Source organism: Cyprinodon variegatus, unplaced genomic scaffold (genome assembly GCF_000732505.1).
Source record: "Cyprinodon variegatus isolate N-32 unplaced genomic scaffold, C_variegatus-1.0 Scaffold335, whole genome shotgun sequence".
Lineage (NCBI taxonomy): Eukaryota > Metazoa > Chordata > Actinopteri > Cyprinodontiformes > Cyprinodontidae > Cyprinodon > Cyprinodon variegatus.
In genome coordinates this window covers 69,235-93,629 of record NW_015150788.1, presented here as the reverse complement: position 1 = coordinate 93,629, position 24,395 = coordinate 69,235, and the positions used below count along the sequence as shown (strand labels likewise).

The 24,395-nt window shown below is 36.1% G+C and overlaps 3 protein-coding genes across 25 annotated transcripts in view; 2 read left to right on the top strand and 1 right to left on the bottom strand.

Moving 5' to 3' along the window:
- Positions 1 to 2,846, top strand: part of LOC107091404 — a 4,731-nt gene extending 1,885 nt beyond the window's left edge. Inside the window, exons 3-7 of the mRNA XM_015385315.1 lie at positions 1,520 to 1,600; positions 1,744 to 1,833; positions 1,996 to 2,029; positions 2,173 to 2,224; positions 2,319 to 2,846. Coding sequence (XP_015240801.1) covers positions 1,520 to 1,600; positions 1,744 to 1,833; positions 1,996 to 2,029; positions 2,173 to 2,191 — 224 coding nt within the window. The 3' untranslated portion in view covers positions 2,192 to 2,224; positions 2,319 to 2,846. The remainder of the gene's footprint in view (positions 1 to 1,519; positions 1,601 to 1,743; positions 1,834 to 1,995; positions 2,030 to 2,172; positions 2,225 to 2,318) is intronic.
- Positions 2,847 to 9,259: 6,413 nt separating this feature from the next.
- cd8a (CD8a molecule) lies at positions 9,260 to 11,741 on the top strand. 2 transcript variants are annotated; one of them, XM_015385307.1, is made up of 6 exons: positions 9,260 to 9,549; positions 9,667 to 9,987; positions 10,078 to 10,182; positions 10,280 to 10,381; positions 10,535 to 10,574; positions 11,061 to 11,741. In XM_015385307.1, exons 1-6 carry the CDS (start codon positions 9,501 to 9,503, stop codon positions 11,110 to 11,112), a joined length of 669 nt encoding a protein of 222 aa, XP_015240793.1. In that variant the 5' UTR covers positions 9,260 to 9,500; the 3' UTR covers positions 11,113 to 11,741. The 2 variants fall into 2 exon arrangements, with proteins under 2 accessions (XP_015240793.1, XP_015240794.1); XM_015385308.1 differs by having other exon boundaries at positions 9,264 to 9,549; positions 10,283 to 10,381; positions 11,061 to 11,740.
- Positions 11,742 to 12,295: 554 nt separating this feature from the next.
- The window catches only part of cast (calpastatin), a 47,142-nt gene continuing 35,042 nt past the window's right edge, over positions 12,296 to 24,395 (bottom strand). For 21 of the 22 annotated variants that reach the window (XM_015385287.1, XM_015385300.1, XM_015385292.1 and 18 more), the window contains 26 exons: positions 24,030 to 24,068; positions 22,971 to 23,054; positions 22,390 to 22,503; positions 22,134 to 22,214; positions 21,936 to 22,040; positions 21,627 to 21,743; positions 21,417 to 21,530; positions 19,928 to 20,020; positions 19,692 to 19,760; positions 19,443 to 19,547; positions 19,238 to 19,354; positions 19,001 to 19,114; positions 18,079 to 18,186; positions 17,876 to 17,914; positions 17,628 to 17,732; positions 17,344 to 17,460; positions 17,099 to 17,212; positions 16,917 to 17,021; positions 16,703 to 16,807; positions 16,522 to 16,614; positions 15,082 to 15,120; positions 14,853 to 14,984; positions 14,618 to 14,704; positions 14,376 to 14,399; positions 13,079 to 13,194; positions 12,296 to 13,000 (listed from right to left, as the gene is read on the bottom strand). In XM_015385287.1, coding sequence (XP_015240773.1) covers positions 13,087 to 13,194; positions 14,376 to 14,399; positions 14,618 to 14,704; positions 14,853 to 14,984; positions 15,082 to 15,120; positions 16,522 to 16,614; positions 16,703 to 16,807; positions 16,917 to 17,021; positions 17,099 to 17,212; positions 17,344 to 17,460; positions 17,628 to 17,732; positions 17,876 to 17,914; positions 18,079 to 18,186; positions 19,001 to 19,114; positions 19,238 to 19,354; positions 19,443 to 19,547; positions 19,692 to 19,760; positions 19,928 to 20,020; positions 21,417 to 21,530; positions 21,627 to 21,743; positions 21,936 to 22,040; positions 22,134 to 22,214; positions 22,390 to 22,503; positions 22,971 to 23,054; positions 24,030 to 24,068 — 2,328 coding nt within the window. In that variant the 3' untranslated portion in view covers positions 12,296 to 13,000; positions 13,079 to 13,086. The remainder of the gene's footprint in view (positions 13,001 to 13,078; positions 13,195 to 14,375; positions 14,400 to 14,617; positions 14,705 to 14,852; positions 14,985 to 15,081; positions 15,121 to 16,521; positions 16,615 to 16,702; positions 16,808 to 16,916; positions 17,022 to 17,098; positions 17,213 to 17,343; positions 17,461 to 17,627; positions 17,733 to 17,875; positions 17,915 to 18,078; positions 18,187 to 19,000; positions 19,115 to 19,237; positions 19,355 to 19,442; positions 19,548 to 19,691; positions 19,761 to 19,927; positions 20,021 to 21,416; positions 21,531 to 21,626; positions 21,744 to 21,935; positions 22,041 to 22,133; positions 22,215 to 22,389; positions 22,504 to 22,970; positions 23,055 to 24,029; positions 24,069 to 24,395) is intronic. The other variant, XM_015385285.1, reaches the window with a different exon arrangement.

Here is a 24,395-nt window from a genome sequence, read left to right as displayed (position 1 = left end):
TATATATATATATATATATATATATATATCAGGACAATGCAATTACATTTAGGTTCTCAAGTTGTTCAACTATTTATTATTAATTCGTGAAAACATTCTAAACCAATCCGAAGAATAAAGTTTCCACAAACTTTTTTCTCCTGTTCATTTTCTACCAGAAATTAGAGTTTGCTTAATAAAATATTACTTCAGTGCTTTCATAGCTGGACACACACAGCCAGATACAATCAGTGCCATCACCATCATAGGTCTTATACATATTTTGGAAGAACCACCCTGTGAAACTTATAGCAGGTTCTTAAAAACGTAAAAAAAAAACGTAGGTTTTATGCCGATAAACTCAGATGTCATCTTTGGATTTGGTATGGCTGTTCAGACTTTTTTCATTAGCGCACATAGATGTCCACTGAAGGAAATAGTAAAGAAATACAAGAAAAGGCGCTTTGGTGCAAATGTTCATTGCCACGGAAGAGTCCTATAAAGCGTAAGCTAGCAAGAAAACAAATATATCTTTATGATTCTTTATTAAAAAGTTAAAGGTGCTGCACCCTCAGCATTTATTGGTTCATTTTGATGAATGTGTGTAAAAAAAAAACACAACTTTAAAAGCAATCTGTATACATACTGTACATGTATTTGAAACCAAAAACCTGGTGCAAACATCAAGAAAATGTTTTAAATAAACACGTCTTTCCTATTTTCAAAGGTGCTTAAGAGAAACTGAGATCTTGAGAGATTTCATTTTTGTGTCCCCCAGAAAAGAGGTGGTCATAGATTTCTATTGAAAAGGTCCTGGACAATGTCTTTTCTGCGGGACATAAAGATGAAATTGCAAAGATTTCAATTTCTTTACCACTCTTGAAAATAGGAAAGATAAGAGAACATAACATACAAATAAAATGTAGTGCTGATCAAAATATTGCTAATTTATTCCCTCTGCATTATCACCAAGAATAATTTGAAATTCTCAAAGAATTGTATAACAACTGTATAAAGTGCCACGTTTAAATGTTATCTAAATAACTTGTATTCACTTCTTTGATACACTTCTGTTTAGAATAGCAGAAAAGGCTTTAGGAGGATAAGAAAAAGCAACTCAGTCATTTTATTACCAAAAATATTTGTTTCCAGATTAACCTTTAAAAAAAGGTTAGACAATCAAAATCTAACTTTATTTTCAGGAGTTGGGCACTCTGCTGAGTATCCAGGTTTTTAAATTAATAGTCATGGTTATCACAAGATTAAGTCATGATTAAGATTAAAGATTTAAAAGATTAACATTAAAAGGGAAAACCTTCACTTTGGCTGCGCTTACTGTGAACGAAAGGACTGACCTGCTAAGAAACAGCCGTAATGTTTAACAAAGTGAGATTTTCTGCAGCAATAAAGTACTTTAAAGGGAGGCTTTCCATAGATCTTTAGTTGCAGTACTAAATGAATGGATGTAACTTTAATAATTGATGTTTAAAGATGTCTTTCAATTCTTGTTTGTATGTTTGTTGTGTTTGTTTCCTGGCAGAGATCCCTCCAACAACACCTCCAGTCACAAAGGCTAAACCCAAACCCAGATGTCCCTGCAATCGGAAGACGCCACCACAGGGTATCTGAGTTTTTACGGCACTTTCAATACTATGATTGTCATTAGGATACAAGCTCATTATTCCCGGATTGAAATCACATCGGAATAACAAAAGACAATGTATGAGAGGCAACCAAAACAAATCAAATGTATGTTTACTCCAGATGGCTGTGCCTCTCTGGTTCTTTGGCCGCTTGTCGGAGTCGCTGTGGGCCTGGCTCTGGGTCTTCTATGCTTGCTCTATTACTTCAGCCGTAAGTAGTTTTATTCTTTTATAAACAGTCACATAAGAAAAAGTAGTTCCTGCTGAACAACAACATCTCAAACTAAATGGCAGGATACAATTTAGATATTTGGATTCAAAATAGATTTATTTTTGTTTTTAACATGTTTTTTGGGGGGGTGGTTTCTAACAGGGTTGCCCAAAAAATGCCACCACCACTTTGTAAAGTAAGTCCAGATGTAAAAAAAAAACTAATTCTGATATGACAAATAGTAAATTATTTTCTATTCTGTTTCTATTAGCATTCTTTATTACCTCCATAAACTGAATCAGCTCATATTGCTTTTTTGTTGTGTTTTCCATCATTAAGGAAGAGGCTGATGAGCTAAAGCAGCTTGTTTCCCACTTTTACTGGACCTTAAGTAAGCACCCTGTCCATGTAACATGACTTTTGATTATTATGTTATTATTATTATTATATTTCAAGTCTAACAAAACTTTTTCTTCTGATTACAGATTCTGGACTGCTTTACTGAAGCTCTGCGGGACACGAACCAAAGATGCTAAAAGCAGTTTCTTTCTGAAGGAAAACGTGTGATGCTGGACACAGCTTTGTAACATATTGTCATATATTAAGACCTTTCTACTGTATATTCCATAATTCAGGCACCTTTTATCTTGAATGTTTCGGTTACTTTTTCTACTGTAGATTTATTTTAATTTAGTTATTTCAGCCTAACCTGAACATTTAACACTTTGGGGAAATTACTGTTACATCAGGACCAAAAGGGTGTACATTATCTACCTATGAATAATAGTTTTTTTTAGGTAATATTCAGGAAAGTCAGCAAAATATTTAAAGCAAACTTGTTGCTCAGGATGCTAATTTACACTGTTTCCTCCATGGTGCATTTCTTGGTGTTTCCGTAATATTTGTGCAGAAATGTTGTACGTTGGCCTTTTAATCTCCGTATCTCAGAGTTGTTGTTTCATATGTAAGTTGCATTTTTGTTTGATATAATAAAGTTGTGCTTTTCTAACCAATGGCAGAGTGGTAAGGGATAATTACTGGAGATTTTTTCTTTCCACTGTTGGTACATGCATGTTCAGTGAGATGGATTGCTTTAAAGTCAGTGAGACAAAGCTAGATTTATGCAGGAAGAATGAGTCCTGCAAATTACTGACTCAATGCGGTTTGTTGGGTTGTCATGCATAAAAAACGTATAAACCAATATTTCTGTTTGATTTAATTGAACTGACTCTATAACGTGCCGTAAGATTACATGTAGAGATGTAAAGTTATAAAAATAGACTGCGTTACATTGACTTATATAAGAGGTCAAGCACTGCAGGCTATCAGTGTCACCTTGGGGTTCAGTTTTAAATGAGCAGTAAGTTATTTTGTGTTCGCGTTCGGAGAGGTTTGGAAGTGGGTGTTGTACTTCCAATCGTCAATATTGTGTTCAGCGGAAGTTGAGTAGGTGAGTGACAAGGTTTGGTTTCTTCTACTTTTGATGCTTAAACTTACCTCATATTTGGTTTCTGTTTTAGTTGCATCCAATTTGTGCGTATGAGCTTTACTGTAGGTACAGGGTTTAAGGTCAATTTCAGCAAAATGTGTGTGTACTTTACAAACACACACATTTAGTGACATACGCATTCACACCTGTGTGACTGAGGAGAGCAAAGCCTCGGCTGAGCTGGTGGCGGTGCGGGTCTTGGGGGGGGTGTGCAGCCCCCTTTTCCTGTGTGCTGGAGACAAAGAGCCATGTTCACGGAGATGCTATCGCTTTGCTTAGCTTTGAGCTCCACATCTCGTCTCTGAAACAAAGCAACCGCAAAAAGCACCACACACAGAACCACAAGCACTTACAGGTTCATAGAAACAGTAAGAGGAAGACATGAAGGCTCTTCACATATGAAAAACACACCAACAATGGTTGGAATGAATGAAACAAAATTATAAAGTTTGTCTAAATATATTTATTAAATTGCATCATCACAAAAAATGTATTTTATACAATATTTAAGCAAATTATGATAAATATATGTTTGAGCAGATTCCTGTTGTCCAGTTGTCTAGTGGTATTGCTGCAGTAATAATAATAATATTGGGTAAAAACATGTCAAATGAGGCTAAACAATTTTGTACAGTGAGCGAACAAACAAAATACATTTTAAAATGGCTTAAGATCTAAATAAAACAAATCCTTCATAATATTTAAGTTCATCAAAGTTTTTAGACATTTCCAAGAGAAAGAAATACCATTTCAGAATATAAAACCGTAACGCATCAGACATTCTCACTGTACCTTTTCTATTCTTTATAGAGAGTCTCTGAGCAATTACATCAGGTTTTGGGGAAAAAAAAATCATACCATTCCTACAGTTTAAAAGTCTTTATTATGATATCCTTTACAAAGTTTTAAAAAACAAATTCAGAGTTGTTTCCTGGCTGTGTTCGACAGACTCCCACAGGTCCGCCTCCACCTTTCTGTTGCTTCACACTGCCTGTTAGCTGGCTGAAATAAGGATACTTCATTTTTGCTTTGAAAAACTGCAAACTTGCTTGTGAGACAATTCATAGTAGCTTTGTAGAACTACAGGTTGACCGACCATTATTTTTTCCCCCACACTTTTTTTTAAACTATTGCAATAGCAAAAAACTAACAGTGACAAGTCATAAATAGTACAAAATAGTAGAATAAGGCACTGTAAATTTGCAAAACTATACATTCAGGAAACAACTAATATTTTATATTACACATTTTTTCATGGTCATTGTTCTTTTATTGAGATAGTATGGCAGATGAAGGGTTGTAATGAAAGTAGGCTTCACAGCACTGACCCAGCAATAAACAAGCATCACTCTTAAGTTAAAAATGTTTTCAATAGTGTTTCATGTCTAAAAGTGTCTGGCAACCCGAATAGATTCCCTAACAAACCGCTAGTATCAGCTTGTTACACTCCTTTTTACTCTGTTAAATAGCTGAACGGTAAATAAGTAAAACAGTTTGCAGAAAAAGGAGTTTTACAAATTCTAATTATTATTATTATTATTATTATTAACAATTTTTCTCAATTTGTTTTTAAAAAAGTTACAACGGGGAATACCTAAAAACGTAGGTATCAATATTTGGTTAAATTCAGCAGGATTAGGCATAACCTACTTTCTTGGTTCAGGCAAAAATATTTTGATATATTCTTATGCAGGCTTTGTGTTAAATTGTGGGTTAAACACTGAAACAATAATTTCTAATATGTATTTGTTCCATTATTAATTTCATAATGACTCAGTTTAGGTATAACAAAACTACTCATACTGCCGTTACAAAGGTTTACACTTTTCAAAATATCTAGAAATATCCTTGTTATAAAAAAAAAAGAGTAAAAATGCATCAGAAACCAATCTTTTATAATAGCAGAAAACTGTTCATGCGCTGTGTATAGCAATATTGCTAAAGTTAAACCGTGTATTTAATCATTATTATGGAAGAACTTTAATGCAAAGTTAAATGAAATTAAAAATATAAAGGGTCACATCATGCTACCACCACTTTGTCTCTCTACGTCTGTTTTATCATCTATCCATACAAAACAAAAATCTGCAGCAATTTTCAAATAGTGTATTGGTTTAAACTTTTCAAAGAAAGTCTTAATTTTTCCTTTACTTCAATTCCTTCATGTTTGTCTGAACTGTAATAAAGAACAGAGGAAAGTTATCTTTTACATTATCATGAGTTTATACTATAAAAATCTGAGTCCATTTACATTTATTAGCAAAACATGACAAACTAATAAACTACATGGTAACATGTGGCAACACCACCGATAAGATACTTATATCAGCATAGAAGCTGCACGTTGTAAACCTCCACAATTAAAGTAAATCCACTAGAAATAGAGATTTTTATAAAGGTAGAAACAGACATTTCAAACTCAGTGTTACAGTGTTTATAACACTAAACTTTTATGTTGTCTACATAAGACATAAATGCTCTATTTCTTTAAAGAAAATAATATTTTTACAGTCATCAATCTAAGGAAAACAAACAGACAAAAAATTATTAAAAATCAAATTTATAACTAATATAACTTTGTGTATTTTGACCCTTATGTATCTGCTTTATTAGTTTCCATTTCAATATGGATTTAGCATTAGGAAAAATATATGGTACTAATGAAATGTTGGCGTCTTTCTGAACTGACACCTAATTGTTAGAAATGTTAGAAATTTGAATTATTTACTCCATTTCTATGAACTTCTGGAGAAATGCCTTTTTGTTGAATCTCTTCTTTGAATAATATAAAAATAGCAAGAGTAGACCTGTATACATGTTATATATCTAAACATAAGCTTAGCGTCTGATATGTTATCTTAACACATTTTCACATGTTTCGCATATAAAATCCACCTCCCAACAATTTACATATGATCAATCTAAATATCTAGAATGAGAGCTTAATGTTGGATTTTGTTCCAAAACCTACCACAGACTGAACAGTCCTTACAGGAAGTCCCAGAAAAAAAGAAAAAAAAGAAAAGATGAACAGACATGTTGATGTTCCCATCTTTCTGCAGGCTTTCAGGTCTTCTTTCTTCACTTGATTCTCTTCTTTTCCCATCCTGGCCTCTGATTATTAGAATAGTACTAAAGGATCTATCCATTTTATCATTGCACACACACCGGTCCTCTGCCTTAGAGCTCAGGCTGATGTCTTTTCTTTCTCACAGGCTTCCCCTGGTCACCCACAACATGAAACACTCACACATGCAAGTTTCAGGTTGGAGACCCCCTGTGTGACTAAGACAGGGAAGCCCATGCAGGTGTTCCTTGGTGGGTGAGTCACACCTGAAACAAAGATATGGAAAGGTGAAGTGGGCTAATGGAGTCTGTTCTGACTGGTCTTCCCTTTGGCAAAAAAAAAGCATCAACAGAATCCCCTGATTACTGAAAACAGTGCTAAGACCGAAACCAGACATGCTTCAATCTGGGTTTCATTTGAAATAAATGTTAGATTTACTTTGTAGAAATAAACAGCTTCTGCTTTGCGACATTCACCCAAAGGGGTTATGAAACAAGTTAGAAAAAGGCTCAGCAGCAGAGGTAATAATAAAATAACTAATTTAAAATCCTCTGCTTTTCTGATATTTCCTTTCGCTCCTCCCACGAGTGGAACAGAGAAATCACCCACAGAAGAGCAAAATGTCAGAACTCCTTTTGCCCATTAACAAGCCGGCGTTTTTATTTTCCATCACAGCACAGGAAATGTGATGGGCTTTGAGTTGCGCAGCCATATCTCCTCTGTCTGTAGAGTTTCACTTCCCCACAACTGTAAGACCTGCTTTCATCTGAACTGACAGAACAGCAGAGTGCAAAATCCTTTATTACAGCTGCAGAGCTTTGGTGATCGATTGTTCTTATCGATTTAATCTTTTGACAATTCTTTCAATTATAGTTTTTATGTTAGATGAGAAAACTATAATTTTGTAAATCTTTGGATGAATTAATGCTGAGTTGATTGTTCTCTCAGCACAGGAAATGTATGTAGAGTCTGTATTCTCCAGTTAACTGTTATTAAATTAGTTGATGATTATTTCAACACACAATCATGATTAATCTGGTAAACTGGTTTAACTTGTTCATATTTTATTCTTTAACAATTTTAGATTGGGATTATTTATGAGATAGACCAAATAAAGTAGATGGTGACTGTAAAATGGAGTTCAAAGGGGTATGGCTTCTGCAAATTCTGATATTAAAAGTCTTTACCCCTGTCAACTATGTGTGTGTAACTAATTTTCTGGTTTAATTAATAGCTAGTTTTACATAATTACTTAATTAAAACTAAAGCAAACAAATGAAGTCAGGGTAACTGGAGCTTTTGTGGTTTCTCTTTAATAGAAGAGCCCCTGCTGATCTGACTTTTCGTCATATGTGTTGCTCAAATTGCACAAACAATTTATTTTATTTTATTTCTTCGTTAAATGCTCCTTTGGTTTTCCGGAATCTAAGCTAAAAGTCAGCATCTGTCTGTGGTGATTTTTACCATCATTCAGGGTTCTCATGTTCAGTAAATAACATAGGCATGTGCATGTTGCTGTTGCCATCTAGTGGTTTAAAGTTTACCCAAGAAGGGGTATTATCAAAAGAAAGCGGATTGACATCAGATCGAACTATTTAGACAAGCTGAAAGGCCCTATTAAAGCAAACTGTTTTTTTTTTTTTTACCTCTCTAGCAGAGACCACAGGCTTGTGGTCTCCATGCCATGCTGCACTAATGCAGTAATTCATGCAAACAGAGCTTAGACCATGAACTTAGTGCATAGACCTTTTTTTCCCCATTAATTTTCTTCAGCCACTCATTGAGGGTCAGTTTATACTAAATAATTTCATGTATTTCATATTGTCTTTTTTAAATAAACCTCCATCCATCCATCGATTTTCTGCCATGCTTATCCCAAGCAGGATCACAAGGGTTGCTGGTCCCTATCTCCAGCTGTAAACAAACCTGGAAGAAATTTTGCTCTGGAAAAAGTAAAGCATAAATGAGGTTCTGGGGTAAAAACTGAAAGAAAAATGTAATGGATCCTATGGACAATTCCACTACTTCCTGAACTCAAGGCAGCTCTTTTGTTTCCTGTCTTATTACTGGATGAAGTGATTAATCCAGGTGTGTCTGGTCATGGTTATTGAGCCCAGCCACTGATCTCTATTTTTTCCACTATTTTTTAATTGAGATCAGTGAGGCCAGCCCGTAGAAAAAGCCAGGAAAAAAAGAGCTGCCTTAAATTTAGGAAGTAGTGGAGTTATGCATAGAGCCCATTGTCTAATCTGTGTGTATTCGCTGTCTTAAAATCACACTAGTCAATAGAAAACTGGAAACAATTGCATCTGTCACTAAAATGATTTGTGCTCTTCAGCATCAGCATTTCCCCTCATCTCTTTTTTCACGTATCTTGATAGAAACCATAGTAAGTTAATCAAAACCTGTGGTTTTGTTTTAGTAACTATGTTAAATGTTGTCTTTTTTCCCCATCATTATATAGATGATGGTTTCAATCATCAGTATGCAACGGTAATGGATGATCATCCTGTTTTATTAGAAGAAACATCCATTATGATGTTTCATTAGAGGGAACACGTATGAAAAAGATGACCGACAAAAAGAGGATAAAAAATGTATCAAAAGTTTAGCACTGAACAGGCTGTTATTTCCAAAAAGAGCACATCAAGATTCCCACACAGAGACAGGATCCTGTTAATGTCAGAACGGGTGGAAACTTCAACAAGCTTTACATCATAACCATAAAAAAAGGTGAAGCATTTAATTTGTGCAAAAAGAGTTTAAAGTTATAGTTGCACTTTCAACTATACACCCCCCCACACACACCCACACATTGCTGTGTTAGTGTGCCAATTGTTTTTGGATCAAAATCTACTGTTTGATGCTCTGAACCAAAGGAAGATGAGCGACGCGTTGCTCTGGTGGGCTCCACTTCAAAACCTTGTGCAGACCACGACCGTAGTGCAGGAGGGCTCTGCAAATGTTCCGCTGCAATGATCCCATTCGACACAGCAGAGAAGAAGGTTACAGCTGGGGCGGGGTTTGATATCTTACTCAACTATCTGCATCAGCTTTCAGTGAAAGCCAAAGGGACAGGTTTAACAGCTATTGTTGTCTGGGAGGTTAAAAATGGACCAAAAAATGATGCAGATTCTGCTGATTTTACTGCTTTATCCAAGTAAGTTCTATTTAGTTTTTCTTTACTTACACTTATCTATTTAATCCTTCTTGAGCATGTACATAAAATGAAGAAATTGGGAACTAATTACTGCTCTCATTTTATTTCAAAATTCAGAAATCCCTTCTGCTGTGGAAGTGGAAGAGGATCAAAGCCAGGAGATCAAATGTTCACCTCCCAATGAGGGATCAATCACAATCAAGTTCCTTTTTAGAGTGCTGGATAAATCAGGCATGGAGTTCATAGGGTCGTTCAGCAAAACTGGTGTCATAAAAGAAAAAGGAGCCAGCTACAACAGCTTGTCGGTAAAGTATTCTGAACCTTCCTTCATTTTTACGGTAAAGAACTTCAATAAAGAGAAAGACAGTGGAATATACAGCTGTGCGTCTCTGGTCGGTGGAAATAACCTACAATTTGGAGACGTAACTACACTTAAGGGTAAGTTTTGCTTAATTATTGCTTTAAAAACCACATCAGAATTTTGTTGTGGGGGATATCAATGCTTATATATAGTTCCTCTTTATAAAGGGAAGCATAAAGCGACAATGAAACCACCAGAAATCCAGGCTCCCGCCGCCACCCAGGCATCAACAACTAGGAGAAGCTGTGACTGTACGATTAGGGTCAATTCAGGTAAACACTCCAAACCTTATTTAAGTACAGAAAAATATCATCTGCATTGTAACACAGCTGTAAGGAGAGTATGGTGGTAAAAGTAGCTTTTATTTAGCAGATCATTCCTTGTTTTGTGCTCCAATCATACTCGGCCCTTTGGCTGGAGCCTGCGGCCTTCTTCTCCTGCTCCTCATCGTCACTTTTCTATACTGCAACAGTGAGTCCATCTGATGTTTAGCATCCTCAGAAAAAGCTTTTACGTATATCGGATTTTGTCATGAAATTAATGTCATTCTTCTTGAAAATGCTACTCTTTTTTTCCTCAAGATAAATATAAGTAGGCTACTTCCTTTTTAATTCTGTCTTCCAGGAATAAGGACTCGAAGATGCCCTCACCATTACAAAAGAAAGTAAGTTGTCATTTTGAAAAAATAAAAAAACTTCTATTCTTACTGTATTTTTTTTTTTACCTGTTTATTTTTGTTTGCCAGGCTGTAAAGTTTACATCAGACATTTTTTTTTCCATGCAGAAAGCGCTTGTTTTTGCATGGGAACGTGGTTTCTATTGTTACCGTTTTAACAAACTACTTTGACCTAAAAAGTTTATCCAAAAACTGCAGGACTTGGTACCCGCTTAGAACAAACACCTGCCTTAAAGGCCGAGTTACACTTTATGGCCCAGCAAACTTACATAGTATTTTTTCAAACGCTTAAAAAAAATTAAATAAAGCATTTGAAAAAAATTACTAATTACTTCCGCTCTTCCTACAATAAAATTTGAAATGGTCTTTGATTTTTATGCAAATGAAATTTACATAAATATGTAAAATCTGTTTTCTAAAAGTGTTGTATTTTTTTAAAAAATTATTTCTTTCGTTATTTGTATTTCTTTTTAGGCTGAGGACGATGGCGCCTGAAAAAGAAACGATAACCAACAGATACATCTGAGCTTGATGCAGTAATTTTATGTGCATTTCTTTGAAGTGTAGCTGAAGTTCCCTCTTTGTTTCTTGTCAGAAGGAAAAAAAAACATGTTTTTTAACAAGATCATGTAAAACATTTAAAAGCCCAAATCAGCTGATGTGCTTATTAATAAAGAGAAAAGATTCAAGCGTACTAGAAAATGAGGTGACAGAAACGCTACCCCATTTTAATTATGGACATGCAGTTTTCACTGTGATTTAAATCCTTTTCCGAAATCAATATACTTCTGTGCCTGCATTTTTTAATTAACATGACATCTGACAAGAAATGTATGTACTGAAGAAAAAACTGAGAACATTTTACCATGGTGTTTTTGATTATTTGCCATTCTAACCCATGTGTAGCTGTATATATTCATCTTCTTTGTGTTTCTCACATTTACAGTACTTCGATCTGAATTTCCTCTTGAAATGAGATCAAACTTTACTGTTACACTTTAGCTTCCTGTTTGTTTCAAGCATGTTATCACTGTCTAATTTTTTTAGCTTAAAAATCACATGATCCAGCGATGTGTATATTTTTCTATCTTTTATACGTTTTAAGGCAATAACAATTAAAAAGACCAAATATAAAATCTTCATTTTTAAATTTTTTTTTTTTTGCACATTGTTTTTAAATTCCATTTGTCAGAAAAAAATAAAAATAAACCAGAAATTGAACGATTGTAGTATGGTGTATTTTTGTTTTTCTATTTTAGTTTAGGGCCTGTGTCGCTCGTTCTGAGATTTGGTGCAGAATTACAACATTTGAGTGAAACACTTTACGACCCCCTGAATCAAAAGGAAGCTGCTTCAACGGTAAGCAGAAAAAAACAAGATATCTGGAGAAAATTGCTTCAGCAGATTTAGTTCCATTGCAGTTTTTAATGTCATTTCACTGCAATTTTAAAAAGGCAACGCTTTCAATTTCAGCCTTTTGTTTTTTGGTAATAATGCCAAAGTTAATAGTTCAAGGTCTACATTTTCTTTAATATGATTTTTATTAGTTAGAAAAAAGGAGCAATCCTCTGTAAATCATACAGTGTTTTTCTTAAAAGAGCATTTTTTTTTTAACAGCATACAATCCATTGCACTTCATAAACTACGTAAACGATTTCAGTTTACTAAGTGCACTTGTAAATGCCAGGAGTTTTTTTTTTTTTTTTTTCTCATAACAAGGAACTCTAAAAGACCCTTCTATTAACAGATATTTCTTGACAGAAACAAAAGGAGCCTTTGCAAAAAATGTTTGAGATGCAGAAGTAAGCACAACACCTACTGGAAAACCTCCACATAAATCATGTAAACGACACGATATTTCAAATATCCGCACACAAAGCTGTACACTAGTGTCTCCATGGCATTTAACCACAACTTGATAGAAAACTTGGCTTTTACTGTGTACATCAAGATTGCACATACATCCCAACACAAAACACTCGCTCCGTAGTGCTCCCACACAATCTAGGCTTATGATTATCTGTTGCATCATGATGTTCAGGTGTCACAACAGCTGAGATGCAGGACTTTAATGTTACAGGTTTTTTGGTTTTGTTTCCATACAGTCTTTATTCATCACCTCTCTCTATCTTTTTTTTTTTTAGACCGTTTTTTGATGTGAAAAGTCTCTTTAGTTCATTATGTTAAAGGGAGAAACAAAAAGGTTTGTCTTGTTTGACTGGAAAACTATGAAAGTCAGTGCTCGTAGATATGTTTGGGTTTGCCTTTTATGAGCAAGTGTTTTAGGTTGTGTCTAAGTCTGCCGGTCAACCACTATACATTCTTGATGAGTTAGAAAAATAGAATCAATATCCAAAAAGCAGCTCCCTCACTGATGAACCCCCGTGGCCTGGAGGAGGAGTTACACTCACGACCTGTAATGAGGGAAACAGTCGGTCAGTGCATTTTGGTCATCAAGGAAAATGGTCTACAAAGACAGGAGCACAGCTTACCAAGTAAACTAGCTCTTTCCTCCCTTTGTTGTAGATGTGGGCACAACATCCGAGCTCAGCTGAGCCGAGAGCTCCTCGGTAGCAGATGTTCCCGCAGCAGGTTTTGTCTCTTGTTTCTGTATGGAAGTTATTGTGAAACGATGAAAAAAAAAAAGGAGGTAACATTTTGCAAAAAGTTTACAAATAACGTCATTCTAAAAGACTGTGATAACCCGCTTTCAGCTCTAAAAGCTTGCATGTCGTTTGTATATACCGCCTGCTCTGTCCTAGTTGCTGAAGCACAAGGCAGATAGAACATTTGACACCTAGCCACAAACACAGCACACACACAAACACTAGCCACAGCAGGTGTGTGTATATATATATATATATATATATATATATATATATATATATATATATATATATATATATATATACTGTATATATATATATATATATATATATATATATATGGACCGATTTTTAAATCAAGGTGTAAAGGAATTAAAGGTTTCTCTCCTTCTATTGATCAAAATTTATTAAAGTAAAAACATCTAGATATACATTTTAAAGTTTCCTGTTTGCTCTTAGGAAACAAAAAAAACAACAAAAAAACATATATACTCTACGTTTAGCACTCATAACTCAGACATTTCACTTTGCCATCTGATATGGCTCTAGATCAAAGGTTCAACTCCACTGCCCTGCTACTTCTAGATGGGTCTGTACCTTAAAATACGTGATTAATTTAACTAGGTAATTTGGATTGTCCAGAACTTGACTGAATAATACATTTAATAAAGTCCATCAGATAAGGGAAAATCTAACAGAACAAGGATTAAAGTTTTTTTTATAGTGCATCGATAAATGTAGAATGCTATTTTTCTGACTGTAATTTCTTTATCTTTTCCTAAAACTATCCCCATGACTGTTCTCTGATGTCTTAACGAACACTGCAGATTACTCTCTGTGACAATGCTTTCATTTTTGGGTTAAAATAGTCATTCTGAAGTGTTCTAGCTCTTTCCCCAAGTTCACCCTAAAGATGTTTAACAACTAATACAGATCTTTGAAAATCAGATATCTTTTGCCCTGACTAAAGATTGTCATTTATTATAGCTTTCTGGTGGACATGCTCAAACCCAAATGCAAAGCCCAGAGTGAGAAGAGCCTCAGTTTGCAGACGCATAACAACTTTGCTTTATATTTAATAAAATGTTTTAGCTGTGGTGTCCAGCCCAGTTAAGCAGAGAAACGCATATTCTGTGCAACTTCAGATTAATGGTGGCCTTCATGCACAAAATCCTCTGCTTACTTTTGACTTTGACTTGCTCTTGCCCTGCAACAAAGTTAAGTTTGGTTATACTCATCCAGTAAACACTGCCCCTGGTGGTTGCTCTGCTGTAAGTATAAGTGAATGAACTCAAAACAAATAAATTAAGTCGTCCTCTAGTGGCAGTTTTTAAATCATCAAATAATATTTCTATGTGGTTAAATGCTCGAAAAATTATCACAAAACAGTATAATGTAATGTTTTTTGATTAGTTAGCATTTTACCTTCGGCTTGTCTGTTTTAGATTTCGGCTGTGGGGGGTCTGTGATCAGTTTATTAGCCAGAGCGTCCAGAGCAACACCAGACATTGGCTAAAAAACAAAAATCAAACAACATCTTAAAACAGGAAGATAGTATTATATAAAAGCGGTCTCAAATAAATTCATCATAATAAAAAAAAAGAAAAAAAAAAAAAGCCATGTTTAAAGAAATCTACAGGGAGTTTTATTTTCCCGCTACCTTCATTGGCTCTGAGTCCAGAACAGGAGGCTCCAGCTTTGTGGTGGATGTGCTGACCGGTGCAGGAGGCTGAGGGGTCGTAGCGAGGTCACCAGACAGCAGATCCAAGGCAGTTTGGTCATCCATAGCCTTCTGCAGGGTGGAGAATAATTGGAGTTAAAATCTTTCCATACCAATCAACAAGTGATGCATTTGAGCTAACTATTAATCTATTCTTTAAAGATTGTACCTCTTCGGGTGCTGCAGCTGCTTTCTCCGTTGGAAGTTTCTTTGAAATAAAGTAAAAATAAAGATACTTATATGACTCAAAAGTAACAACTGTGTTCAAAGATGCTTCTCAATTAAGCACTGAAGTTATACAAAAAAGGGTTGAAAACTAAAGGCATAGAGCTGATGTTTTTCAAGTTTTCTTTAATGATATATTCAGTAATACTTCCCTCATAGTACAAAGAAGTTTAAATGCACAGGTTGGTCAGATACAGGCTCCTTATTCAGCAATTTAACAAAATTCTACCTGTATAAGTTTGCTCTGTAATAGAGAATTTAGATTTAGATTTTGTCACTGATGGATAATGTCTGTGTGGTTGTGGCTGCTGGATCGACTCCATGTCGTTGGCCACTCTTAGTCCACAGGCTCTCATTTCTACCTGCAGAGTGTCGACACGACTTTACGGTCCACAGTATAAAACCCTTTATGATTAATGGATGATGTTGCTTCCAGTTGGGTCATGCTTAGACAACACATTAGAATGTGTTCTAAGGGACGCTATTGTTAGATTAAAAGAGAAAGCTTTAAGCAGGAATACGTTGTTTTTTTTTTACTCAAATTTTTGCACAGAAAATGTTGTCTAAATGGGTAGATGTCAAGTTTTATCAGCCGTAAGCTGAAAATCCCAATTCACAGGAATAAAGGCATTGAAGCATTGGTTTGTGTATAATTAATCTGTAGAAACTTGCAATTTTCAATCCTTGTTTTCTGATACCCCCTTAATTTATGATTAAGCAAAAACAAAGGGAAACTGGTAAAGGATTTTGAAGTGGGGGGTTCTGGAGACGTTACTTCTGGTGGTTTCTGTACAGCATTGAGATGTTCTGTGGTTTCTACTCTGCTGGCTCTATATATATATATATATATATATATATATATATATATATATATATATATATATATATATATAAACAAAACTCATTATAATTATCCTATTCATCCTNTATATATATATATATATATATATATATATATATATATATATATATATATATATATATATATAAACAAAACTCATTATAATTATCCTATTCATCCTGTTATAATTATAATGGTATGAGTTGCATAGATGGAGCCTGCAAGTTTTCAGCAAAATAATTTTGTAATATGTGGATCTATTGCTGAACAAATAAACTAGCAGCACAATCATGTTAACATGCACTGAGCTTACATTTACTATTACAATGTTGTATTCAGTCATTTCAAACATGTTCGGTTAGTTTCATCATGAGGCAGAAATAGGCTGCTCTTTAACATGATTTGATATCTTTCTGCTAAGGGAACAACATAGAACTCTTCCTTTAAAAACAGAAAAAAACACATCAAATGACCCCTTTAACTGTCTCTCTATGGTGTTAATGTCTAGAGTACGTTCAGTAAATGCACTTTGGTTCGTTTTACCTTGAGTTCTTCCTCGGTTGGCCGGTACTCAGGAGGCAGAGAGTCATCCCTCTCTCCCATCTTAATCAACTTCTCTTCTACAATTTTTTTCTCCTGCAATGGAAAAACCCCGCATATAATTAGAGCTATGTTATATGCAGACTCTATTTTCTGAGAGTTGAAGAAGTTAATCGACAGTTACCTTGACAACGTCTTTGGTAGGAAGAGGGGCGGGCTGTGGGACGGGAGCAATATCCTTTAAGGTGTCAGACAGAGCATCCAGGGCGTTGTCTGCTTCTCCAGGTAGCTGAGCCCCACAAAAAAGGGGTAAAAAACAAAAAAGGAAAGAACAAGGTTATTGATACCATAGGACATTGGAAAGTCCAAGACAGCTTTAGCTTGGGCTGGATTTTTACCGGCACACCGGCATCCGCTGGAACGCATGGAGCAGATTTAACAGGTGGAGCTGCAGAGGAGGCAACAAATTCTCCCGCCAAGGCATCCAGGGCAGCGTCACATGGCTGAAAGCAATCAAATGGGCCGTGATTTACCAAGTAATCACTTTCTGTGTGAAGATATTCTTTGCAGTGATGCGTACCTGTGCCGGAGCAGCAGATGGGGGCCCAACAGGAGCCTGGCTGACAGGGGCCGCTGAGGAGGCCGTGAAGTCTCCTGACAAAATGTCCAGAGCCTCACCGGTTCCCATGGTGGGCTGGTGGAAGAAAAGAAAAAAGGAAAAATTGATTACTCTAAAAATAAACAGAAATTAGTCTAGAAAAAAATGCTCCTGAATCACTGATTCATGTTTTTATTGATAAAACGGTGAAATATTCCTGGTCTCACCTCAGGTTTAGGAGCAGGAAGTTTCTGAAGTTCCTCCTTGTTAAACCTGTAGTTTGGAGGCAGCGTGTCTTCTCTTTCACCCACAAACGTCCCCTTCTCTTTTTCAATTTTGCCCACCTGTAAGACAAAAAAACGGATGCATTATGTTATTTTATCACTCCAATCTAATCTGTTTCACAGAAAGCTGACACGTCATGAAACTAAAACATCTTTACGGATTACAGTACAGGTTGAACTAAATCTAAAAAAAAAATAACAGCCAGCATAATCTGTGGCCTGTTTACCGAGACAATGTCTTCAGGTCGGAGTTTAGGGGGTTCGGGTTTTGGTTTGTCTTCTGGCAGGGTGTCACAGAGAGCGCTGAGAGCATCCAGAGACATGGAGTCTCCCTGAAGAGGAAAATAGATGTTAGTGTGCCAGTATCGAATTAATTATACATTAAACTAATACATTTAAATGATATAAGTAGAAAAGACACTAAGAGTAACCTAAACAGGCTTAAAACTAGAAATAAAGGATAAAAATTTCCTACCTTTGGGGTCTTTTGTTGCTCCTTTGTAGTAACAGTTTTCTGTAAAACAAACACATAAACGCTGTATCACATCCAGACAAATTTCAAGAAGTTAAGAGATATTCTATCAGGAAATCCCTCTTTTTTATCGAACTCAGATCGGCATCGTGGACAAAAACACCCAGACTGGGTCATTTTTAGTGAGCACACAAGTAATTATTTACCTCTGGAGTTTTCTTTGTTGCAGGAGGGGCAGGTGCCTGGACTCCAGAAGCTTTAGATGGAGCTACGAAATCTAGACCTTCAAGAGCAGCCAAATCCTCCACTTTTGTCTAAAGAGATAAAACAATTGAGAAAGTTTTGAAAAGAAGAAAAAGGTTGGAATTTTTTTTTTTTATAATAGTAATAATAATAATAAAAAAAAACAGAAAAAAATGTTCCTTCAGTCTGTACAAATATGAAAACCGAAATGAAGAAGATATAATTTGTAAAATAAACATTTGGTGAGTGGGAATCCTTGCTCTAACCACATCTAAGGCAGATAATCAGTTTTTACTGGCCGGCTGATGTTGGAAAAAATATTCCAGTGATTCTGTTTGTTCATCTTCAATTCAGTTTATTTATATAGCGCTATTTCACAACACGTCATCTCAAGGCACTTAACAGAGACAATTCAACAAGATCATAGAGTCAGACTGATTCAAAGTTTCTATCTAAGGAAAAGCAGATTGCATTAACTCATTGAGGTGACAAATCCCTCACAACGAGCATGCTTGTAGCGACAGTGGAGAGAAAAAAACTCCCTTTTAACAGGAAGAAGCCTCCAGCAGAACCAGGCTAAGTGTGAGTGGCTGTCTGCCGAAGCTGACTTCATGTGCTAAACTGTCTTTAAAGCTTAAAGAGTGCAGTGAGTGTTTTCTACTTAAGAGTTTAAATAATTAAGAAAGTATAAGATTAAAATTATAATTTTCATGTTTGGTTAAGATAAAAAAAAGCATGCCTTCAACCATTAGATTGACCAAAAAGTTCTCCCACATTTTAATTAATATAGCTTGTTTATTGTTGAGAAATCATTTAGAGAAAGGTCAGAATTTGGTCTCATTGTTCACTGACTGTAAATCGGACCTCCTGTAATCTGTTGTATACCTGGGCTGGAGGACCTGAGGGTTTTACCACTGGAGTCTGGACAGGAGCAGCTGATGAGGAGGTTGTAAAGTCTCCAGTCAAAATGTCCAGAGCTTCATCAGTCCCAATGGAGGGCTAGAGAGGGAAGAATCAGTTGATGAGTTACTAAGACATTAATATCTAAGGCTACTAAGTCTTATCTGAAAAATAACTTATTTTGTGCATAGAGATTTCAGATTTGATTAGTGTTTGTCTAACCTCTCGTTTTGGAGCAGGCAGTTTCTTTAGCTCTTCTTCATTAAACCTATAATCAGGAGGAAGAGTGTCATCCCTCTCCCCTACTCGAACACCCTTTCCCTGCTTTACTTGGCCTTCCTGTCAACAGAAAAAAAAGCTAAATAAAATAAGCAACGAGAAGATTGTAATCTTTTACTTTAATAGCTCTAGTAAGTTGTGTTCCTACAGAGACGATTTCTTCCGGCTTTAGTTTGGGGGATTCTGGTTTAGGTTTGTCTTCTGGCAGTGTGTCAACAAGAGCACTGAGTGCGTCTAGAGACATAGAGGCGCCCTGAGGAGAGAGAAGCACATGTATTGATCTTAAAGCGCCAATCGATCCTCATTTAACAAAACGTGTCAAAGTTTATCTTGTGTAACTGAAGTGATGTAGGAATGAGAAGATATAAAAAACAGATAAAAATGTCTGGCACTGCACCTGACCACCAGCGCACACATCTTCAGGCTTCTTTCCAGAAACAGGTGGAATTCCAGAAGACTCCACTTTCTAAGAGAAAAAACAAATAAATAATAATAATAAAAAAATTAATTATAATCCGACAGTGATCCGAGCATCATTTTTTTGTGCATTAACATCAAAAAAGCCGAATTCTTTACTGTCTTCAACCCTTAAACGAATTAGAAAGGCCTTTTGGTAAATCGGGTTCACGGTACCTGAGCGCTGCCAGGAGACAGAGCCGCTTCCAGAGAGAAATCACCAGATACTTTTTCTGTCTGAGGTTTGCCGACAGCAGGAGGAGGAGTTTTCTGCAGAGAGACATCAGTGAGCAAACAGTGCAACAAGAGATGCACCCAGAAATCGTCTTGTGACCGAAATCATCCATTTTCATCTTTACTGAAATAAACAAAATAAATAAGGTTAGGGTCTGTATTCAGACAAGCCCTAATAATCATAAAGTAGTTTTTACTGATGTTATTTTAGAAAAAAAGGTTAGGAGTAGTGAGGAGCCTTGGTCCATCTTACACAGCGAAAAACAGAGAAAGCCATTAAGATGATCCACCAACAATGGGGTTTAAGTATCTTTAACAATCATACAATTATCATTAAGAAGATTTATTATCTACATATTGGGAAATAACATAACAACGAGGTTCACCGTTTGTACCTCATTTATAGTCGCCCTAGCATCAGAACATGTTTAGATTAGTCCAAGGAAGAAACTATCTGAAAAAGAAGTTCATTCTTAAAAAGCGGTTTATTATGAGCACCAGAAAGGGTGAGATTTTCAGCACTACACACACTAAAGTTTTTCAGCCCCTGTTCTTCATGGAAAAATGCTTTTTTTTTTTTTTTATGTTGAGGGCTGTTTTGGCAAATGCAAAATTAAGCTCAGGAAGTCGTCCTTCAGTGCCAAAAGTTATTAGCCTCGTGAGACCATCCTGATCTTGCGAGCTTTCAAGATTTCACTCGCTAATCAGTATGGAGACTCTCCGTTGAAGAAAATTTGGAGCCGTTCACCAAACAAACAGCCAATCAGCGTTGGTTTTGAGGCGGGTTGAGGTGTGACGCAACGAGAAGCGCGACAGTTCAGTCTAAAGAACATGGCGGCTTCAGCCGATTAAACTAGCGTTAGCGTGGCTTTCGAGCAAGTTTTATCGGAATTACACTGTATTTCTTCACTGAAAGAAAAGCAAAACACTGCTCTGGAGGCTTTTCTCAGAGGAAAAGATGTTTTTGCTCTTCTCCCGACTAGTTTCGGCAAGAGTTTGATCTATCAATTGGCTCCTCTTCGTCGTTGCTCTGTTTCGTCATATGCTTCGTTGATCTGATTGGTTTATTTGGCCCGTCTATCACCAACATAGGCCAATCAGCTAACCAGTATTTTCGCCCCTTCCCAAAATTACTTCTAAGGAAGGTTGGATGGATATGCGGAGCAAATCCATCTGGCGGAGTCAGGTTAAAAAGTTATAATCAGAAGCCAAAGACAGTTAATAATGTTAAACAGGGACGGCTCTCGAATGACAGGAAGGCGAGATGTTAACAGTTAAAGAATTATGATTAAAACTCTTAATTAACCAGAAACATTTAAATTTGCTTCAAATGATCAACGCTTTGCAAAAACTAAACCAGCCACAAACTAACAGGTACATCTCTGATAGCAGCTGGCTTTATTTCCACATCTCTACAAGTTAAACTGCCAACCTGTGCAGGGGCTGATGAAGGGCTGACCACTGGAGCCTGGACTTTAGGTGCTGCTGATGAGGTCATGAAATCTCCGGACAAAATGTCCAAAGCTTCTCCGGTTTCCATAGTCGGCTAAAAGAGAATGACGGATGAATTATTTTTTATTCAACTCTTGCATAATTAATCATATAAAACTTGTTTGAGAAAGTACATTATCTCAGGGCCTACCTCAGGTTTAGGAGCAGGCAGATTCATGGACTCGTCCTTTTTAAACCTGTAATTTGGAGGGAGGGTGTCCTCTCTCTCCCCTACAAAAACACCTACATCAGGTTTGATGTTTGTTTCCTGTTAAAACAGAAGAAATTAAATTAAGCATTTCCTCCAGAAACTATGGTGACCTGGAAGGTAAGTTTTATGCTCAAGCAAAGCCCCCAAAACTCAACAGTTTTATTTACCCCTGGTCCACGATAAAGTGAATAAAATCAAAAATAATTTAGTGAAACATAAACAGCGCAGTGCTGCTTCTTCATTTCCTACCTTAACCACCTCTTCAGGTCTGAGTTTAGGAGGTTCAGGTTTTGGCTGCACTGGTCCCAACATGTCATCGAGAGCACAGAGGGCATCCACAGGGATGGAGCCACCCTGATGGTAGATCACAAGCACACAGTGGGTCAGTCCAACTTATTTATTCACACAGGAAATAGCAAAGCTCTAATTTTTAACCTAAACTCTCACCTGTTCTGGCTTGAGCTGAGTGCCGGCTTTGGTATCCAGTCCAGCTGCTGTTTTCTTATCAGCTGCAGCAGGAACCGCTTTCTACAAAAGAGGACCAAAAATGACTTTAATATAAATACAAATACTTTAATACTGGAAATTAAATGAGTGCAAATAATTCAATGATGTACTACTGTATAATTCTAACAGCTAAAGAAGCTGGTATCACTTAATTGGTCTATTAGGTATTTTTCAACATACTTTAGGGAGAAAATACCTGGGAGGAAAGAGCGGCGTCCAACGAGAAACCACCTGAGGTTTTCTCCATCCTGGCTTTCTTATCAGCAGGGGGAGCAGCTGCAGAAGGAGCTACTGCTGAACTTTCAGTTCTCTGCAACAAAAAAACAGCTAAGACCTCCACTCCTCTGTAACAACGCAGTGATGAAGCTCAAAAGACATAGATTTTTTATGCATCTGATATATAGCTCGTCAACAGGATTATTTGTTAAGGAAATTAAATTTATCTGGCCCCTAAGAGCCAAAAAGAGGCATATAATGTTGTAAACAAAGTGGCTAAAACTGCTATATAAATGGGAGTTAGCAATACCAGAGGAGAATACACTTTAAAAAAGTAGAGGAATTAAAGACTTGATGTTAAAAGGGCCTTATATAAGAAATAAGTTTGACATTCATTTATCAGAGCAAATGAAACATGAAAAAATGTAAGGTGTGGGAATACTTTAGTGAGGCCCTGCATATCTGAGCATAGATAAACAGAAGATTGTCTTGTCATATGATAACAAACAGTGTTATAGATAGGATGGAATGCTTAAAAAAAAAACACAAAAAAAAACTCACCTCCGGCTTTTTTGGGGCAGATGGAACCATAGATGTAAAACCAGCAGACAGGGAATCCAGTGCTTCATCTGTGCTCAGCGGTTTCTGACATTAAAAAAAAAGAAGAATCTTAATCTTAGCTTTCTGTAACAACCTCCTAATGCTCCACTAGGTGGCAGGACATGACTGGTCACAAAGTAAAGGGAGAATAATGTAAACCAGACTACATGTACCCACACTGAGGGAAAAGTACAGACACACCCTTCCTCACATTCCACAAGGACCAAAAACTCACAATTAAATGTTCTTAAAATGAAACACACTCCAAATAATTATCTTAAACAGTTTTATCAACAACAACAAAAAGACAAACATAAACTAATCCACTGTTTGACTGGAAAAATGTTGCAGGCTGGAAGGAAAACATCAACCTCTTTATTAAGTTGCAGATAAGGGTCTGCTGAAGGTGGGCAAATATCAAACTACTTGTTAAAGTGCTGCTATAAGAGTTTGACATGTCGATTCAACATGAATCGACTAGTTCCAGCGGAGAAGGTAGCTTCTACTCTGAGCTGTTAGCTGAGCCAACACCCAGCTGTACAATGTTGGTGCAGAGGAACCAGCAGGTTCAACTGTGGAAACATTACCTCCTATCTGAAGTGCTTTGTGTGTCATATGGAGGAGTACATTTTAAGGAAGTAGGTTTTTGAGCTCTATGTGAGTTTAAACAGAGAGGCTTACAAAGCTGTAGTTCTTACACTGCAAAAATGATCTAGAAATGAGTCAACATTTCTTAAATGAAGTGTATTTACCTTTAATTTGAGCTGGTAAATGAGTTGATTTGCCAATGAAATCAGTATACTCACTCTTAAAATGAGATAATTAGATAATATGCACTTAAAATAAGACATTGCAATTGTTTTTCTTAATTTTGTTATGTAAATTGTCTTGATCTATTGGCAAAGTGACACACTTACCTCCTAAATTCAAGAAAAACATGCACTTATTTTAAGTAAAAATGACCTGTTTAGATAAAATATTTTGTAGTGTACAATGTTCAATAGTGAAAGCCTTACTTACTGGAACCTCCTTGGGTTTTACATCTGCAGGAACTGGAGTCTAAAAGAAAACAGCAACACAAAAACAAACATTTAAAACCAGGAAAAAGATAAATAAAAAGAGATAAACTGAGAGAGTTAATATCTGCCCCGAGGGTTGGGTGAATTCACACTGCTAACAGGGTTGAGAAATAAGGTCCGAGTTTCCATAATAAAACAAAAAATATTTTTTGTGTATTCTTTTAATGACATGGGATTTAAATTTCACGGATGTTAAGTATTAAAATGAATCAATGACTTCTGTGTAATTATTGTATGATGCTGTCTGGACACATTGGTTTTTATTACTGCACGGTTGTTTTGTGTCTTCTATTGCGTTGTGTTTGAT

Excerpts from the sequence above, each read along its gene's own strand:
- cd8a (XM_015385307.1), top strand. The coding sequence starts at position 9,501 with ATGGACCAAAAAATGATGCAGATTCTGCTGATTTTACTGCTTTATCCA. Across the intron at positions 9,988-10,077 it reads AGACGTAACTACACTTAAGG|GGAAGCATAAAGCGACAATG; the intron begins GTAAGTTTTGCT and ends CTCTTTATAAAG. Across the intron at positions 10,575-11,060 it reads CCTCACCATTACAAAAGAAA|GCTGAGGACGATGGCGCCTG; the intron begins GTAAGTTGTCAT and ends ATTTCTTTTTAG.